Source organism: Periophthalmus magnuspinnatus, chromosome 6 (assembly GCF_009829125.3).
Source record: "Periophthalmus magnuspinnatus isolate fPerMag1 chromosome 6, fPerMag1.2.pri, whole genome shotgun sequence".
Lineage (NCBI taxonomy): Eukaryota > Metazoa > Chordata > Actinopteri > Gobiiformes > Gobiidae > Periophthalmus > Periophthalmus magnuspinnatus.
In genome coordinates this window covers 333,049-352,921 of record NC_047131.1, presented here as the reverse complement: position 1 = coordinate 352,921, position 19,873 = coordinate 333,049, and the positions used below count along the sequence as shown (strand labels likewise).

The 19,873-nt window shown below is 44.0% G+C and overlaps 1 protein-coding gene across 1 annotated transcript in view; it reads left to right on the top strand.

Moving 5' to 3' along the window:
• The first annotated feature begins 2,708 nt into the window (after positions 1-2,708).
• The window catches only part of stra6 (signaling receptor and transporter of retinol STRA6), a 49,633-nt gene continuing 32,468 nt past the window's right edge, over positions 2,709-19,873 (top strand). The window contains exons 1-6 of the mRNA XM_033968782.2: positions 2,709-2,782; positions 3,845-3,899; positions 13,665-13,892; positions 15,553-15,619; positions 16,522-16,604; positions 17,814-17,947. Of these exons, the coding sequence (XP_033824673.1) occupies positions 13,822-13,892; positions 15,553-15,619; positions 16,522-16,604; positions 17,814-17,947 (355 nt within the window). The 5' untranslated portion in view covers positions 2,709-2,782; positions 3,845-3,899; positions 13,665-13,821. The remainder of the gene's footprint in view (positions 2,783-3,844; positions 3,900-13,664; positions 13,893-15,552; positions 15,620-16,521; positions 16,605-17,813; positions 17,948-19,873) is intronic.

Below are 19,873 nucleotides of genomic sequence, written 5' to 3'. Positions count from 1 at the left end.
ATCTAATAATTTGCACTGTGGCCTAGACAAACCAAAAACGTGTTGTCCACATATGAGGACGCCAGGTTAAGGCTGAGTTCTTCTCTCAAACTGAAAACACTCTGTTCCACCTTGTGATGTCATCTGATGATACAGGAAGTATTCCACTGTTGTTGTTTTTTAACTCGATACACCTTCATATTTAGGTAAACCCTCAGTTGTCCAGGTCTGATCCATAACAAAAGGCAAAGTTAAAATCTGTCAACTGGACAAATTGTTTTAAGAGTGAAGACGTTTCACTGCTCATCCAAGCCGCTTCTTCAGTTCTGGTCAGATTGCTGGTGGCCACTGCCTTATATCTATCTGAAGGGAGGGGCTAACTACACTGAAACTGTAAACATCTATTGTCTCCAGTTTCAGCTGGATGAGCAGCGAAACATCTTCACTCTTACAACAATTTGTCCAATTGACAGATTTTAACTTCTCCTTTTGCTATCCATACACCTTCAGGATCACTTGGATCATTTCAGCTCTGAAATTGCCAGTCTCTATTGAACTAAAGGTAAAAGAAGCTGTTAATTTGAAAACTACCATTTCATGACATCTTAAGGTGGAACGGAGCATTTGATCTTTGGAGATATAGACAGAATAATAATCAAAGGTTACTCAAACGTGTGAATGAAACAAAACACAACTCCAGGTCTGTTTTTGAAGCGGTAAAAGCATTAGAACATGGATTAAAGCTACAAGAGCCAGTTTTGTGTCATATAGGAGCTTTAACAAAACTCTGATGCCATTCCAATGTTATGTAAAACAGTGCACTTATAAAGAGCAGGAAATACATATTGACTATATAATTTCAATTTTGCATTCATGACCAAATAAACAAATAAAATAAAATACTTTTTTATGCCAACAATGAAAAATCGAGTTAAGCACAGGTATGAATGAGCCATAACACACACTCAGGCATGGCACCATCATCTGAGTTTTCCCAGATTATTTAAATGCATAGTCATCTTACTCTATTTAATAAACTTGTGACTTTGAACAAAGTTATGAAAAATCCTTCTCTCATTATTCTGGTATTTAGCATATAGAAATAATTTAGTTAATCCTAATTGGCCTTAAACAGTAAATGTTTAGTCTGATTTCATGTCAGACAGTGAGAAAAAAAAGCATATGTGTTTTCATATAGTGTGTGTCACCTTCTGGAAACAAAACCCCCTTTACTCTACACTCACACTGCCGCTATGGAAACACATCATTTGCATTTTAAGTTATAATATCAACTCTCAAAATAAACAGCTGATTCAAGAGAAAATTCTTTAGACTGGAACGTCTGCACTCCCACTGTACAGGATCATATTTAAGCTCATATGGGACAAAATGGCTGGCGGCAATTACTGTGTTTCAGATGACATGAGAAAATCATAATGAACACAAAATCAGCTAAAATTAATTTTGTTCAAACACAGATTTATGTTGTAAAACAGCAAGTTCTTGGGTCTAGTCAATGATAGAAATGATCAGATTCAACCACAGACTGTATAAAATGGACTTATTGTCACACCGGTAAACTGGACTAAAATGCAACACGAAGTGAACCGTCAAATGTCTCAAACTACAACAGAAAGTGTCCTTTAAGCAGGTAATTCAGAATATGCTAAATCAGGGACTAAACAACTGAGGAATAAAGTCTTATTTAATGTCAACGAAAAGCTCTTCCACACTGGGGATTCAAATGGGGAAACAGGCTGGACCAATAAACTCAGGAACAGGTAACTCCAACAGATATAAATGCAGGCACAGAATTGCAGAAATGCAAACAACAGAGTATATCAGAGGAGCCTGAAAGTTGCTCTTGTCTAGTCAATAATCTAGCAAGAACTAACTGAACAGAAGCAGTATATATAGGCTACCCTGAGCTGATTAGCACAATGAGAGGCAGCTGCTGGGAAACCAGGGAGGTAACAAAAGAAGGGCCGGAACAAGCTGAAAACCGGAGCCGGACTGAGGAAAGAAAACAAGCAAACAGGTAGAACTATGACACTTATATGGACTTTCATATTTGAAATTCCAACCGCAAGTGTCATAGCAACCAAAGAGCCAATCTGGAGCGAGGCTGTGCAAAGTAACGCTCCTTCCCGCCCGCACCGCTGTCAATCAAACCCATTCCTAACGCTAGCAGGAGTGACCTTGGGGAAAGAGGGCACCTGATTTGTCTGTTATTAATGTTCATATCTTGATTTACAGACACAACAGTGAAATAAATCCCCGCTAGTATTAGCTACGGGATTGATTAACAGCGTTGCTCTGCTAAAACAGCGGTGTGTGCGGGAAGGAGCGTTACCTTCAACAGCCTTGCTCCAGATTGGCTCTTTGGTTGCTATGATACTCGCAGTCGGAATTCCAAATATGGAACTTTGTTCCAGATTGACCCCTATAACTGCTAGCCTTGATGAGCTTCATTTGACTGGAGCCAAACGCTGTGGGTGACATCACACTTAGTCCACTTTATACAGTTTAAGTTGTGGTCAACTTAAACAAAGATATAACAAAAACATATTGACAGGTTGTACAGAGGTCAGTGTGGGTCGGCTCTGCTCCTTCACCTTGAGGTCGGACTTACGCAACGTCAGGATCCACTGGGTTTTCATGTTGCAGCAGTTTTATTACGTTTCGCTAGCGTCAGATAGAGAGGTCAAAGTCCCTAGAGACAACTTGGCCCTGTGTCCACAGCAAACTTGAGAATGAGCAGGTTCTGGCTCTGAAACCACACCACTCTGACACAGCTCACAAGGTAAGACCTGATTCATTGTATTTAAGTACAAATATTTGTTTAAAGGTCCTGTATTACACAAAACTGACTCCTGTGAGATTTAATCAATGTTCTAATGCTGTTACCTACTCAAAAACAGGCTTGGAGGTATGTTTTGTTTCATTCACACATGTTTGAGTAACACTTTATTATTAGTCTGTCTACATCTCCAAAGCTGAAAATGCTCTGTTCCACCTTGTGATGTCATGAAGTGGTAGTTTTCAAGTTAACAGCTGCTTTTACTTTAAGTTTAGAAGAGATTAGCAGTTCTAGGGCTGAATCCAAGTCCAAATGATTCTAGTGAAGGTGTATGGAGTTTAAAAACGCAGTGGAGCACTTCTTGTATTACCACATGACCTCACAAGGTGGAACAGTGTGTTTTCAGTTTGAGACAAGAACTCAGCCTAAATATGCAGGGTTTGTGTGTTAAACATGTGTGACTGAAACAAAATACAACTCCGGGTCTGTCTGCGATGAGGAAACAAAATTAGAACAGAGATCAGAGAATAGAGTCATATGGACCTTTAACGTTGGGTTGTATTTTAGCAAAAAGGTTTTTATTCTGCACTCTTCTCCTTTAATGGTAATTTTATGATGACAAAAGAAACATGGACTGATGGACTTTTATTAGACATAGTAAAGTGACAGGAAAGTATTTGAGAAGTGACAGGAAAGTTTTTTGTAAAGTAATGGGAAAGTTCTTAAACTGAGCAAGACAGTGTTTAAAAAGTGCGAGAGAGTTTTTAAAGGGTGCAAAGGAGTGGGTGAGAGAGTTGCAGATTGGGTGATTATTTATGTTTTGATTTGTGTGATTTTAATGTCTTTCTTATTCTGTAAAGCACTTTGAATTACCTTGTGTACGAATTGTGCTATACAAATAAACTTGCCTTGCCTTGCCAAAAGTCACACAGCGGAACTTTTTGGAAATGTTCTAAAATACAACATTAAACATATTTATATAACATTTGTTGTAGCTGTTTTTCACTGATCAAACATTTACTGAGAAAATATGCCTTCTTACTGACCTGTAACCTGTCTCCATAGAGATATATACCAGGCCAAGGTACAGGTCAGATCTGTGGAGAAACAAACCCACGCAGTAAGTATGTGCATTGTTCAAGGTTATTTTGAGAACCAAAAAACACACAAGGAAATAAATGCTAGAAATATTGTTTCCATGGAGACAAGCTGTACGTGTATCCCTGACCAGAAAAGTTACACAGTGCATCTTTCAAGCAAAGGGGGCATGGCCGGATGTCACAGTCTTTTTGTTGTCATTCGTCACCTCGTCTTCAAAGGCGTGAAACCAGATCCACACCACTGTGACCACTCGGCCCTATGGGAATCAGGATAACTGCACACAAGACAATTTGTGAGAGAGTTTACAAGAGAGACTCTGGATGAGGTGGATTTAAAAACAAACAAATAAACAAACAAAGATGATCTGTGACTCCTCTACTAATATGGAACCAATCATAATATATCACCATAATGAGACATCTCAAAGATGTATGTATATGTACTGATACTCTGCAGCTGATGTCATCATCATTCCCGAGGAGTCTGATACTAACTGTAGGCACTGCTCTGTCTGGACCTCTGTCAGACTTTAATCTGAGTTTTATTTTAACACAATTTGACCAAAAAAAGCTGACTTATCTGAATTACAACAGGTGAGCTGATTTGTGCTGTTAAACAAGTCCCTCTCAGAATCAGAATCAGAATCAGAAGACTTTTATTGCCATAGTCTGTGAACACAGTTCACAAACTAGGAACTTGATTCGGTGAAAAAGTGCAACATAAACACACTGAATAAATACAAATACAAATAAGGGCATGCACAAAGTTAAAAAGATATGCTTAAAAAAATCAAATGAAATACTTAAAGGGAGAAAATATGTACAACAGCAGCATCAAAACAACAGTGCAAAGTGGCTTATTAAAGTGACCGGTGTTATAAAGTGTCCAGTTTAGTGCAGATATTATAAAGTGTTCATGAGACAAACAGCAGAGGGGAAGAAACTGTTCTTATGGCGAGAGGTTCTGGTCCCAATGGACCGTAGCCTCCTGCCAGAGGGAAGTGGCTCAAATAGTCCATGTCCAGGGTGAGAAGTGTCAGCTGCTATATGGCCTGCTCGCCCCCGAGTCCTGGAGACGTGCAGGTCCTGTATAGATGGAAGGCTGCAGCCAATCACCTTCTCAGCAGAGCGCACAATGCGCTGCAGTCTCTGTCTGTCCCTGGCAGTGGCCCCAGCGAACCACACAGTGATGGAGGAGGTGAGGATGGACTCAATGATGGAAGTGTAAAACTGCACCATCATCTGGACTGGCAGCTTGAGTTTCCTCAGCTGCCGTAGGTGGAACATCCTGTGCTGGGCTTTCTTGATGAGGGAGCTGATGGTCGGCTCCCACTTGAGATCCTGGGTGATGCAGGTGCCCAGGAAGCGGAAAGAGTCCACAGTGGTGATGGGGGAGTTCGTCAGGGTGAGGGGAGGCAGGGGGGCTGTGACTTTCCTGAAGTCCACAATCATCTCCACTGTCTTCTGGGCATTGAGCTCCAGGTTATTGCTGCTGCACCAGGACACCAGCCGGTCCACCTCCCTCCTGACCAAAAAAAGCTGACTTATCTGAATTACAACAGGTGAGCTGATTTGTGCTGTTAAACAAGTCCCTCTCAAATAACATTACAGTCATGCTTGGGGCGACAGTGGCTCAGTGGTTAGAGTGTTGGTGAGGATCGGAGTCCGGCTCAGACCAAGTTCTGTTGTTGTGTCCTTAGGCAAGACACTTCACCCACATTGCCTAGTATGAAAGTGGTGTGTGCGCAAATGTTAGGTGGTGGTCGGAGGGGCCGATGGCGCAGTCCGTCAGTCTGCCCCAGGGCAGCTGTGGCTACAATAGTAGCTTACCATCACCAAGTGTGGAAATAAATGAATAATGACTATAGTGTAGTGCTTTGAGAGGCTTTGAAAAAGCGCATTACAAGTGTAAGCCATTATTTCATGCGTGAGCTAGCATTAGCATTAGCTAAGTGACAGGTTTTCAGTTAGTCACTCTCACTTTATTTGTGTAAAATCAAACTCCTAAACCATAAACCAGAACCATGAGCTTGAACTGATCACAGGCTCCTGAACATCCATCCATCCATCCATTTTCTTCCGCTTATCCGGAGCAGGGGCAGCAGTCTAAGCAGGGACTCCCAGACTTCCGGGCATCTGCTCGGGCATCTGCTCAGGATGCCTCCTGGACGCCTCCCTAGGGAGGTGTTCTGGGCATGTCCCACCGGGAGGAGGCCCCGGGGAAGACCCAGGACACGCTGGAGGGACTATGTCTCTCGGCTGGCCTGGGAACGCCTTGGGGTCCCACCGGAGGAGCTGGAGGACGTGTCCGGGGTGAGGGAAGTCTGGCTCCTGAACATGTGATCTTTAAATAATGTTTAGATTTTTTTCTTGAGTTTTCAGACGATCTTAAAACTTTTTTCTCAGTGTTTGCTAATGTTCCACCATAGAGACACATGTAGAACACCCCCAGTGTGATGCCACTGCAAAGTATCCATAGTGTGTCTGTATGTCTAAAATTTGATGAATTCATAATACATATATAAAGGCTGTAGGGCCTGTAAAACTCTATGGGAGATTCACATTATTTGATCCAAAAATATTTGAAATTGGCTCCACAGACTTTACGTATTAACTCAAGGCTTAAACTCCTTTCTGTTTACAGCACATTCTTTTGGTTGAATAATGGCTCCACTTTATGAAGCTATTGTGAAAAACTCTCATTTCTGCCTGAGAAGATTAGAATTAACCAACAAACCAGCTCAACAAATCTGTAGCTGGACAGTTCAAACTTAAACCCCTCCAAAGAATTCTGATCTGGGGAGTTCTGCATGTGTCTCTATGGTGGAATATTCTTCTGTTACCATGGTGACACAATGCATACATTAGCAAACATTAGGAAAGTTTTAAGATCATCTGAAAATCCAAGAAAAAAATCCAATAATGATTTAAAGATCGCACGTTCAGGAGCCTGTGATCAGTCCTAGAGTTCATGGTCCCGTTTAGGAGTGTGATTTTACACAAAAAGGTGAGTGTGACTTAAAACTGTTGGCTAATGCTAATGCTAGCTTGCTTGTGACCAGCGCTTGTGATGTTATTTGAGAGGGACTTGTTTAACAGCACAAATCAGTTCACCTGTTGGAGTTCAGATAAATCAGATCATTCTGGTCAGATTATGTTAAAACAAAACTCCACAGAGCCACAGAGCTTCAGACACCGTCATAACCCTCAGGGAATGTTGAGAACATCATCTGCAGAGTGTCAGTGAGGTAGAATTCTTTGAAGTCACGTGATCACATTTTATGTATTAATTCATTGATATATTAAGGCTTGCACAAAACCACAGCAGAAAGGAACAATGGGGAAGTCCCTTTATATGAACTGATAAGATAAAGACGTCTGTGAGCGGCAGTTACATCTGCAGAAATCAACAGGCTAAATACACATCTGATAAAAGCTTTAAGCCACATTCTAATGCTCTTCCCTTCTCAAAAATAGACCTGGAGTTGTGTTTTGTTTCATTCACACATGTTTGAGTAATACTTTATTATTAGTCTGTCTACATCACCAAAGCTCAAAATGCTCTGTTCCACCTTGTCTGTGTAGACCCTCAGTCGTCCAGGTCTGATCCATAGCAAACAATTACCAGAACTGAAGAAGCGGCTTGGATGAGTAGCGAAACGTCTTCACTTTTGTCCAGTTGACAGATTTAACTTCGTTGTTTGCTCTGTTCCACCTTGTAATGTCAGTGGTAGTTTTCAACAGCTCGTTTTACCTTTACTTTAGTAGAGACTGGTAATTTAGTAGAGACTGGTAATTTTAGGTGTGAAATGATCCAAATGATTGTATTCTGTTGTAACGACTAACTGGGGGACCAAAGATTCAGACTCGGGTGAAAAGTAGAAAACAAATTTTATTTACAGACAAGGGAATGCAAATGAAGTTAACAGAGCAGACATTTGAGAGCGGTGTCATATGCCATAGTCTTCGAGTGGGTTGTGGGTAGTGAGGTCAGAGGCTAGGAAATCCGTACCGGTCGAGATGAACTGGGTTGGAGGGTGAGATGTTCGTATCGATCGTGCAGAACTGGGTCGGAGGCAGAGTTGCTGCGTAGTTTCAGGGAGCGGGATCTCGTGAAGAGTAAAAGATAGCCAACTGTATTGAAGTCATAAATGCAAAAACAAGACTGAGCCAAGCAGAGCAGTACCACAGAGGATACGTGGGTGATCTGGCACTGAGTGTTAGGTCCTCGGTCCCTTTATCCTCCCCAGGGGCAGCCTGATTGTTGATGGCTTGCACGTGTGTATGGGAGGAGCCAAAATCTCCACCCAGCTCCAGGCTCCGACACAGAAGGGGTAAGACAGCACTAAAACACAGTACAGACTGGGATCTTAACTCTGGCCTTGTCTCAGTTCACCAAAATGCCCTTACGTGCACCATTTGGAGTAGAAGGGCAGTTACGTAACTTCCAGCATGACAAGGCCTGTCCCATTTCAATGCACCTGATGAATGAGCTGGCCAAAATGTGCCCTGCCTTTCCAACGTTTCCACGGAGCACACTTCACACACTGCTAGATCCCATTATGCACCATGCCTGCGTATAAAAGAGAAGAAAAAGGAGTGCGTTAAAATATTTGTACTGGTTTACCTCACCTAAAACAGTTTGACATGAAACTGTTAAATCTGAATAAAGATATGTACAGGCCGTGCGTTTGATGATTAAAAGGGTCTTTACATTAAGTAAAGGAATGTGCAGTTTTTCCTAAACAATAAGAAGAACATATTATTATCATTAGAAATTATTATTGCAATTATAAGAATAATGTAATCAGATGAGAATCAGAATCAGAATCAGAATCTGATTACATTATTAAGAATGTTCGTTTCAGGTGTAAGCGTCAAAGAGGACCAAGAAACTTAAACATAGAGTCACAAGGGTTTAATGAGTTCCATACAGGTAAAGTGAACAATGAAGCAACGGACTCTGCGCAAAGGATAGAGTCCTGAGATGTGCATGTTGACAGCTTTTATAGAATCCCCCAATGTGTGTGTGTGCGTGTGTGTGTGTGTGGGTAGGTGGGTGTGAGGAGGGTCCTTCTTCTAATCCGCACGACGTCTTCATAATGCCCACGCTGATCTTCATGAGTTCCCACGCATTCCATAGGTGTGCGCCCCCTGGTGGGCATGTGTCATTTACCTTTGCATTAGTAAATCAAGATACCAGTATGATGTTGTGCTGCACTGCTAGAAAATACCTTATAATAATAAGATAAAATGAACTGACACACGGCATAGAAAGTAAACAGCGCCCTCTACTGGTATTAAAGTGATTTACCCACAGATCAAATTAAACCTGGCCCAAATACCGAATCGTTAAACTGCAATATTTCACTTTATGTACAACTAATAAGTGTTCTCTGGTTTATAGACTATCATTGTAAAAATTATATTGGTTTCATCTGTCTCTGTTATTACGTTTTAACAAGGTATATTTTGTTAAAGTTATGAATTAGCTACAATTGGGAAAAAAATCACCTCGACAAATATATTTGCCTATTGATTTTCAAAGAGAAAGATTAATTCCTTACTTCATTCAATTTAAACAGAAATAAACGGCTGCGATGACGACTTCTATTAAATAATAAATCCATCCATCCATCCTTTTTCTTCCGCTTATCCGGGGCCGGGTCGCGGGGACAGCAGTCTAAGCAGGGACTCCCAGACTTCCCTCACTCCAGACACGTCCTCCAGCTCCTCCAGTGGGACCCCAAGGCGTTCCCAGGGCAGCCGAGAGACATAGTCCCTCCAGCGTGTCCTGGGTCTTCCCCGAGGCCTCCTCCCGGTGGGACATGCCCAGAACACCTCCCTAGGGAGGCGTCCAGGAGGCATCCTGAGCAGATGCCCAAGCCACCTCAACTGGTTCCTCTCGACGTGTAGGAGCAGTGGCTCTACTCCGAGCTCCTCCAGTGTGACCGAGCTCCTCACCCTATCCCGAAGGGTGAGCCCGGCCACCCTACGGAGGAAACCCATTTCAGCCGCTTGTATCCGCGATCTTGTCCTTTCGGTCATTACCCAGAGCTCATGACCATAGGTGAGGGTAGGAACGTAGATTGACCGGTAAATTGAGAGCTTTGTCTTTGGACTCAGCTCCTTCTTTACCACAACGGTGCGAAACAGTGACCGCATCACTGCAGACGCTGCACCGATCTGCCTGTCAATCTCACGTCCTCCATCCATCCGTCCCTCACTCGTGAACAAGACTCCGAGATACTCGTTTTAATTGTTCCATGTCTGTTTGTATTGAAGGGTGAGTTGTTTTTTTAATCTCGCTGTGCATGTGTATGGTGTTGTAGATATGTATAGTGACAATAAATGCATTCTATTCTATTCTATTCTATTCTATTGATCTCCTTCACTTGAGGCAGAGACTCACCACCCACCCAGAGAGGGCACACCACCTTTTTCTGGTCGAGAACCATGGCCTCGGATTTGGAGGAGCTGATTCTCATCCCAGCCGCTTCACACTCGGCTGCAAACCGCCCCAGTGCCTGCTGCAGGTCCTGGCTCGAAGAAGCCATCAGGACAACATCATCTGCAAACAGCAGAGATGAAATCCTGTGGTTCCCAAACCAGACCCCCTCCAGCCCCTGGCTGCGCCTAGAAATTCTGTCCATAAATATAATGAACAGAACCGGTGACAAAGGGCAGCCCTGGCGGAGTCCAACATGCACCAGGAACAGGTCTGACTTACTGCCGGCAATGCGAACACAGCTCCTGCTCCGGTCATACAGGGACCGGACAGCCCTTAGAATAGAGCCCGTGACCCCATACTCCCAGAGCACCCCCCAAAGGACACCACGAGGGACACGGTCGAATGCCTTCTCCAGATCCACAAAGCACATGTGGACTGGTTGGGCAAACTCCCATGACCCCTCAAGGACCCGATGAAGAGTATAGAGCTGGTCCAGTGTTCCGTGACAAGGACGAAAACCACACTGCTCCTCTTGAATCTGAGGTTCGACTATCGGTCGGATTCTCCTCTCCAGTACCCTGGAATAGACCTTACCAGGAAGGCTGAGGAGTGTGATTCCCCTGTAATTGGAACACACCCTCCGGTCCCCCTTCTTATACAGAGGGACCACCACCCCGGTCTGCCATTCCACAGGTACTGTCCCCGACCGCCACGCGATGTTGCAGAGACGTGTCAGCCAAGACAGCCCAACAACATCCAGAGACTTGAGGTACTCGTCCACCCCCGGAGCCTTGCCACCGAGGAGCTTGTCAACCACCTCGGTGACTTCAGCCAGGGTGATGGACGTGTCCGCCTCCAGGTCCCCAGTTTCTGCTTCCTCCTCGGAAGACGTGACAATGGGATTGAGGAGACCCCAAAGTATTCCTTCCACCGCCCGACAACATCCCCAGTCGAGGTCAGCAGCTCTCCACCCGCACTGTAAACAGTGTTGGTGAAGCACTGCTTTCCCCTCCTTAGGCGTCAGACGGTTTGCTAGAATCTCTTTGAGGCTGTCCGATAGTCCTCCTCTATGGCCTCCCCGAACTCCTCCCAACCCCGAGTTTTTGCCTCTGCGACTGCCCGAGCCACGGCACGCTTGGCCCGCCGGTACTCATCAGCTGCCTCAGGAGTCCCATGAGCCAACAAGGCTCGATAGGACTCCTTCTTCAGCCTGACGGCATCCCTTACTTCCAGTGTCCACCACCTGGTTCGGGGATTGCCGCCGCGACAAGCACCGCTGACCTTACGACCAAAACTAAAAGCAGCCGCATCGACAATAGAGGTGGGGAACATGGCCCACTCAGAGTCCATGTCCCCAGCCTCCCCCAGGATCAGGGAGCTCTCTCGGAGGTGTGAGTTAAAGACCCCTCTGACAGAGGGCTCCGCCAGCCGTTCCCAGCAGACCCTCACGATGCGCTTGGGCCTGCCAGGTCTGTCCGGCTTCATCCTCCGCCAGTGGATACAACTCACCACCAGGTGGTGATCAGTTGACAGCTCAGCCCCTCTCTTCACCCGAGTGTCCAAGACATGCGGCCGGAGGTCAGATGACACGACAACAAAGTTGATCATCGACCTCTGACCTAGAGTATGTGATGACATAGAGTGCCATGTGCACCGATGGACACCCTTGTGCTCGAACATGGTGTTCGTTATGGACAAACTCTGACTACCACAGAAGTCCAATAACAAAACACCACTCGGGTTCAGAGCGGGGAGGCCATTCCTCCCAATCACATCCCTCCAACTGTCACTGTCATTACCCACATGGGCATTGAAGTCCCCCAGGAGAACAACGGAGTCCCCGATTGGTGCACTGTCTAGTACCCCTCCCAGGGACTCCAAGAAGGCCGGGTACTCCGCACTGCTGTTTGGCCCGTAGGCCGACACAACAATGAGAGACCTGTCACCGACCCGAAGGCGCAGGGATGCGACCCTCTCGTTCACCGGGGTGAACTCCAACATGTGGCGGCTGAGCTGTGGGGCAATGAGCAAGCCCACACCAGCTCGCCGCCGCTCCCCGCGGGCAACGCCAGAGAAATGGAGAGTCCAACACCTCTCAAGGAGTTGGGCTCCAGAGCCCAAGCTGTGTGTGGAGGTGAGGCCGACTATATCTAGTCGGTAGCGCTCAACCTCCTGCACAAGCTCAGGCTCCTTCCCCCCCAGCGAGGTGACATTCCATGTCCGGAGATCCGGTCGTCGATGTCCCCGCCTTCGACTGCCACCCGGATCTTTCTGCACCCGCCCCTCATGGCTCCTCCCGCAGGTGGTGGGTCCACGGGAGGACGGCCCCACGTCGTTCCTTCGGGCTGGGCCCGGCCGGGCCCCGTGGGGTAAGGCCCGACCACCAGGCGCTCGCCACTGAGCACCCACCCCGGGCCTGGCTCCAGGGTGGGGCCCCCGGTAACGCCAGTCCGGGCGACGTAACTAGCCTTGTTGGATTTTTCTTCATGTTTGGCTTCTGAACCGCTCTTAGTCAGACCCGTCTCCCAGGACCTGTTTACCATGGGTGACCCTACCAGGGGCATGAAGCCCCCGACAACATAGCTCCCAGGATCATTCGGGTGCTCAAACCCCTCCACCACGTTAAGGTGGCGGTTCGGGGAGGGGTATTAAATAATAAATAATTAAAAATAACGTACGTAACATACGCAATGTACGTAACGTAAGCGCAAAGACACCGGTGGAAGTATTGTCCATGTGTAGGCCTGTCCCATTTCGGCAAGATGCACACTGAGGACTATCCATTTTCGGCCAAGTACTTCAAACGGTATTTCAATGGGTGCATCGAAGGGTACCTTCGAACAGTGCATTTGGCGAATTGAGATGACCATATTCTTAAAAATACAGTGGAGCACTTCCTGTATTACCACATGGCATCACAAGGTGGAACAGAGTGTTTTCAGTTTGAGAGAACTCAGCCTAAATATGCAGGGTTTGTGTGTTAAACCTGTGAATGAAACAAAACACAACTCCAGGTCTGTTTGTGACAAGGAAACAATATTAGAACAGAGACCCTTTAAAGGAGACAAGGTTAATTTCCTGTTGCTATGGCATTATCAGCTCATATTTATAGTAATAAGAGTTTTACAAGTGTAAAACTCTTATTATGCCTGCTCCTGCTCTCAGCCCCCAAAGTGCACATAATCCAGTAATCCACAGGTGGCTGGAAGATTGAGCGAGAGTTCCACATTTTTTTGCTTGGGTTCACTTCACACACACACGCACCCCCCCCCCCCCCCCCCACACACACACATCTGAGTTCACTTCACACACACTCATCTCTGGCTGTGTTCAGGCTGTGCTCTGAACCGGCCTGAGAGGGTGGAGGCTCCAGAGGGACAGACAGGGCACCTGGGCAAAGAGGAGGAACTCAGCCTGTAGACCAAATACGAGGAACAAAGACACCACCGGAACTCAGGCTCCCGCCACCGCAAACCACACAAAAGACAGCCATGGAACGAGATGCTCTGATGGACTACGAGTATCCAGACTTGGAGCCTCTGCCCACTGTCGCCCAGCAGGAGTAAGTACTTAGTTACTATTACTTCTACTTCAGTACTCAAAAGTTTACCTTGAAGTGCAGCCTTGGTTTTATCTGCGTTTCTGGAGCACAGTTCAAACAGAGTTTTAACAGGGCTCTGGGGGAGCGGGATTCTCGATATTAGTTGTCAACTTGGCAGACTTCCCCCAGAGCTTGGGGGATGAATGGGGTCATGTTTGGGTTTCAGGCTGCACCAGAACTGTGTCAAATGAGAGCGGCTGTTAAAAGGCACTATGTCACTTTTCTGGCGGGGGTTTTCAGACCTGCTTGTTGCAATGTAGATGTTATTACATTGCCCTGTAATGTCCCACAGTGTAGCATTAAAGGCATTTGTCTGAGATGTATTCAGTGATGAGTGTTTTTACTGCTCAGAAATACGCGCATACTTATCATGAGTGGACACACCGCTCCACAAATCTGAGCTGTAATGTGGCCTGGTGCCATGGCCTGCTTGTTTAATGCCATACGGTGGAACATTATAGGCAAAGCAATATTATCTCCATCAAGACAAGCAGGTGGTAGATCCTCAACAGAAAAGTTCCACATGTAACTTTAATAATATGAGATAAGAACCTGTGAGAAGTGAGGCATTATAAAGGCAAGTGTTTTACACTACATGTGCCAAACTCAAGGCCTGTGGGCCAAATGAGGTCCATCGAGTCATTTTATGTGGCCTGCGAGAAGGTGAATTAAAAGATATATTTGTAACTTGAATTAGTCATAAATATAGAAATAGTTAATTAACAAGTCAAAAAGTACTTACATTGATTTTAAATTACTTTGATTACATTTACATTGATTACATTTATTACATTGGCAGTATAATTCACAGTTACATCTTACAGTTAAATCTGGCCCCTTAAGGCTTGCTGATGTTGTCGTTTTGCAATAGAATATGAATGGAACTGTTATGATGGAGTTGTGTTTTGTTTCATTCACACATGTTTGAGTAACACTTTATTATTAGTCTGTCTACATCTCCAAAGCTCAAAATGCTTTGTTCCACCTTGTGATGTCATGAAGTGGTAGTTTTCAAGTTAACAGCGCCTTTTATCTTTAGTTGAATAGAGATTGGCAATTCCAGGACTGAAATGATCCAAATGATTCTAATGAAGATGTATGGAGTTTAAAAACACAGTGGAGCACTTGTATTACCGAGAGAAGAACTCAGCCTAAATGTGCAGGGTTTGTGCATTAAACATGTGTGAATGAAACAAAACACAACTCCACGTCTGTTTGTGATGAGAAAACAGCATTAGAACAGAGACCAGAACCTTGTCCAGTTAGTGGACTTATCCAGTTAGCATCCATTCCCTTGTTATAGTACATAAATGGTTATGATCAGGTGGTGTTTGAGAAAGCTCCTCTTTTCGCCATTATTTGCCATCTTGTGTTGTGAAAGCAGCGTTCTTGTGTTGAGCAGATCTGAGCCTCATGACCAGGCATTAGACTGACCACTCTCCATTGGGAGGAATGTGACCAATCCTGTGTTTTTCCTGTGTCACGCTGATCCAATCCGTTTAAATGCAAATCTCCACAGCAGGATTTTTCCAGCTCTGATGGTGGCTGACAGTGACGTGTGGAGTGGCAGAGTAAATCGGGTTACAAAGAATAACTGATCATGGGTCTTGTCTTGTTTCAGAATCATTCCGCCGTGCAATCCTACGGCAGATGACAAACTCTACCACATCTGCATCACCGCCATATCTGTAAGTTTACCAGCATCTCCCTGTTTATGCCACACAGCTATGGGCCTTAGGTGGGTCAAGTCTGAAGACAAGAGAACTAACAGGGATTTAAGCAGACAATCGTTTACATTCAAGACAAACCTATTTTTGTTAGAATTAAAGATCCTGTATCACACAAACTGACACTGTGAGCTTTAATCCATATTCTAATGCTGTTCCCTCCTCAAAAACAGACCTGGAGTTGTCTTTTGTTTCATTCACACATGTTTGAGTAACACTTTATTATTAGTCTGTCTACACCTCAAAAGCTCAAAATGTTTTGTTCCACCTTGTGATGTCATGAAGTGGTACTTTTCAAGTTAACAGCTCCTTCAACCTTTAGCGCAGTAGAGATGGCAATATAAGGGGTGAAATCACTTCCTGTTTTACCACATAGCATCATCATCAAGGTGGAACGGAGTGTTTTCTGTTTGAGAGAAGAACTCAGCCTAAATATGTAGGATTTTGCAAAACACAACTCCAGGTCTGTTTGTGAAGAGGAAACAACATTAGAACAGAGATCAGAGAGTAGTGTAACATGAGAGTAAACAACTGCTTAATAAAATAAAAATAACTGAACACATATCCCTCACATTTGGTTAGAGTTCAGGTACAAACATCATGTTACAGCATCATGTAGGCAAACTTCTTGTTATTGATTCCACACAAAACAATAATACTACTTCCACCAGAAAAAGTACCGCACTGCACCTTTAAGTCACCATACGTGTGATTTCAAAGGTCAAAGGTGAAGTCTTCTGCATTCTGGAGGCATGTGTGTGGGCAGATAACCACTGCTATCATGTCCTTTCATTGTTAGTGCAAGGTGAACCCATATGCTAACACATGCTAATACATGCTAACAGTTATCCTTGTGATTCCAGGTGGTGATTATGTTAATACTTGCCATTTTAGCTCGAAAAAACAGATCTGCCAACAAACAGAAAGGCCTGGTGGGGTTACTCAGGTGAGTGGACTACCGCAAAAGTGTAATCTGAAATGTGCTCATATCCAAACCAACACAGGCAATGTGACAATATCCCATGGGCTTCTGAATGTTGAAAATGTAGGCTCATTGCCATAGCAAAATTTTTAAAGTAATATTTATTTTGAACAATAAAAGGTCTGTAAAAGGTTGCCTATAACAGTAAGAAAAAAACATGAATATGATTATATCACACTAAACTGACTCTTGTGAGCTTTAAGCCATGTTGCTATTACCTCCCCAAAAACAGAGCTGGAGTTGTGTTTTGTTTCATTCACACATGTTTGAGTAACACTTTGTTATTAGTTTATCTACATCTCCAAAGCTCAGAATGCTCTGTTCCACCTTGTGATGTCATAAAGTGGTATTTTTCATGTTAACAGCTCCTTTTTTTAAATATGCAATGCTTCCATCTGTTCAGTGTTCCACGATTTAATAAGGTTAGGCTGAAGCATTCTTTTGTTTATCAGTCAATCCTTAAAATAAACAAGGAGCTTAATCCATAGCCATCAAAGTGCTAGAAAGTGAGTAAATGTATGTCACTTGAATTAATGTTTGTATAGTGTCTGTGTTGCATGTGTTGTGATGTTAATGTGTAGCAACGGAGCCACTGTTTTATGTGCAAGACAAATTTCAGATCTCTGATCTGACAATAAAGTATTATCTATCTATCTATCTATCTATCTATCTATCTATCTATCTATCTATCTATCTATCTATCTATCTATCTATCTATCTATCTATCTATATCTATATCTATATCTATATCTATATATATATATATATATATATATATATATATATATATATATATATATATTATTTTACCTTTAATTCAGTAGAGATTGGCAATTCCAGGGCTCCAGATGATTCTAGTGAAGGTGTGTGGAGTTTAAAAACACAGTGGAGCACTTCCTGCATTACCACATGATGACATCACAAGGGTGTTTTCTGTTTGAGAGAAGAACTCAACCTAAATGCAGGGCTTGTGTGTTAAACATATGTGAATGAAACAAAACACAATTCCAGGTCTATTTGAGATGAGAAAACAACATTATAACACAGATTGGAGAATAGTGTGACATGGGCCCTTTAAATGATCAAATTCCTGTGATGAAATGCTTAAACAGATGAAGAGTTGCTCTGTTTGTTCTCATGGAGGCTCTAAATGCCTGTGTCTTGATTCTTCAGCCCGGTGAACTTCCTGGACCATACACAGCACAAGGGGCTGGCAGTCGCTGTGTTTGGAGTCCTTCTGTGTCGTCTGTTTGGGCTGCTCCTTTCTGACGACCCTCTGCCCTTCACCTCTCAAACGGCGCATAAACGTGAGACCCCTGGGACTCACTAAAAGCTCTGCATTTTGTCCAGGGATGGGGTTAAATGTTCTATTGTAATCATGACAACTCACTTTTATAGAGTGCTTTCATTTTCAACCGAGCTTCCAGGTCTAAAAATAGACTTTTAACAAGACAAAGTGAATTTAGAGTTAACATTATAACAAAAACACATCCAGGTTTTGCTGCAAATGTTGATTTTTGACAATATATTTTTCACACCAGAGTCAGGACAAGAGTCAGGACCAGGGTCAGGACCAGAGTCAGCACCAGAGTCAGGACCAGAGTCAAGACCAGGGTCAGCATCAGGGACTAGGGATGGCATGATATTAAAATTTAGACTCATGATTATTGTGACCAAAATAATCGTGATTAACGATATTTATAATTATAAAACCAAGGCAGTATAATCTCCTCATATGTGGACACCGGGATCTTGTAGAGAAAAAAAAATGTATTGTGGCCTAGACAACCCAAAATGTGTTGTCCACATATGTGGACGCCAGGTCCTAAGAGGTTATAGGTATTCAGATTAATTCATGATTGTTGTAAAACCATGCATTGCTGCTAGCAAGCTGTGCAATTGGATGTGCAAAATGCTGTTCAGCTAGCGCTAACCTATCAATAGCAAAGTCGACACAAACACGGATTCATACAAATCCAAACTAACACAAACTACATGCAATAGTTCACATGGTATGTTACTTATGATGGATATTTTTGGCTCAAATTTGTCAAACAATGCAGGATGGTTGTCTTGCAAATGTGCATATAAGTTGCTGGTGTTTGCCCTTGGAGCTATATCTTTTTTTTTTGGCAGGCTCTGCACATTGGTGGCTCATCTTGTTGGTCTTGTTTTTCAAATTCATAATTCCACACATCAGACTTCACCTTCTTGAGTGGAGGATATGTCATCGGGATCCAGATCTACTGCCTGCCAACTAGCTATGATGGTGACTGACGGTGATGAAGAACCATCCCCAATTCAGAATAGGCACAGAAGCTAACAAGTTTCATTGCTATGACAGAGGGCCCCCTTGTAGACAAGCACTTGAACTAACAAGTGTGCTGTAAAAGCAAATATAATCGTGTGATCACAATTAAAAAATTAAATTAAATATAAAAAAATGCCACGAACAATTAACTTTCAGACCTTTTTTATCATGATTAACAATATTATCATATATCCCTACCAGGGACAGGACCAGCGTCAAGACCAGGGTCAGGACCAGGGTCAGGACCAGGGTCAGGACCAGCATTAAGACCAGGGTCAAGACCAGGGTCAGGACCAGGATCAGGACCAGGAGTGCTGTTTTACATCTGCTGATTATGAAATAAGCTCAATCCCCCATGCCCCCGGATGAAACACTGAACTTTTAGGGATACCCAAGACCCCCCCCTCACACACACATCCTCCAGTCCAGTGGCACAGTGGCTCTTATGTAACAGGATCCTTGGGATTAGAATCGGAAATAATCTCAAAAGAAATCTATTTATTGCACAACAAATAAGAAATCAGCCTTTTGTCACGGCTTTGAACACAGCTCCCACTGTGAATGCTTTGAACAGAGCGCCCTCAGGGGACGCTCTGAACACAGTTCCCTCTGTGGATGTTCTGAACACAGCTCCCTCTGTGAATGCTCTAAACACAGCTCCCTCTGAGAACGCTCTGAACAGAGCACCTTCAGTGGACGCTCTGAACACAGCTCCCTCTGTGGACATTCTGTACACAGCACCCTCAGTGGACACTCTGAACACAGTGCCCTCAGTGGATTCTCTGAACACAGCTCCCTCTGTGAACGCTCTAAACACAGCTCCCTCTGAGAATGCTCTGAACACAGCGCCCTCAGTGGATGCTCTGAACACAGCGCCCTCAGTGGACACTGAACACAGCTCCCTCTGTGAACACTCTGAACA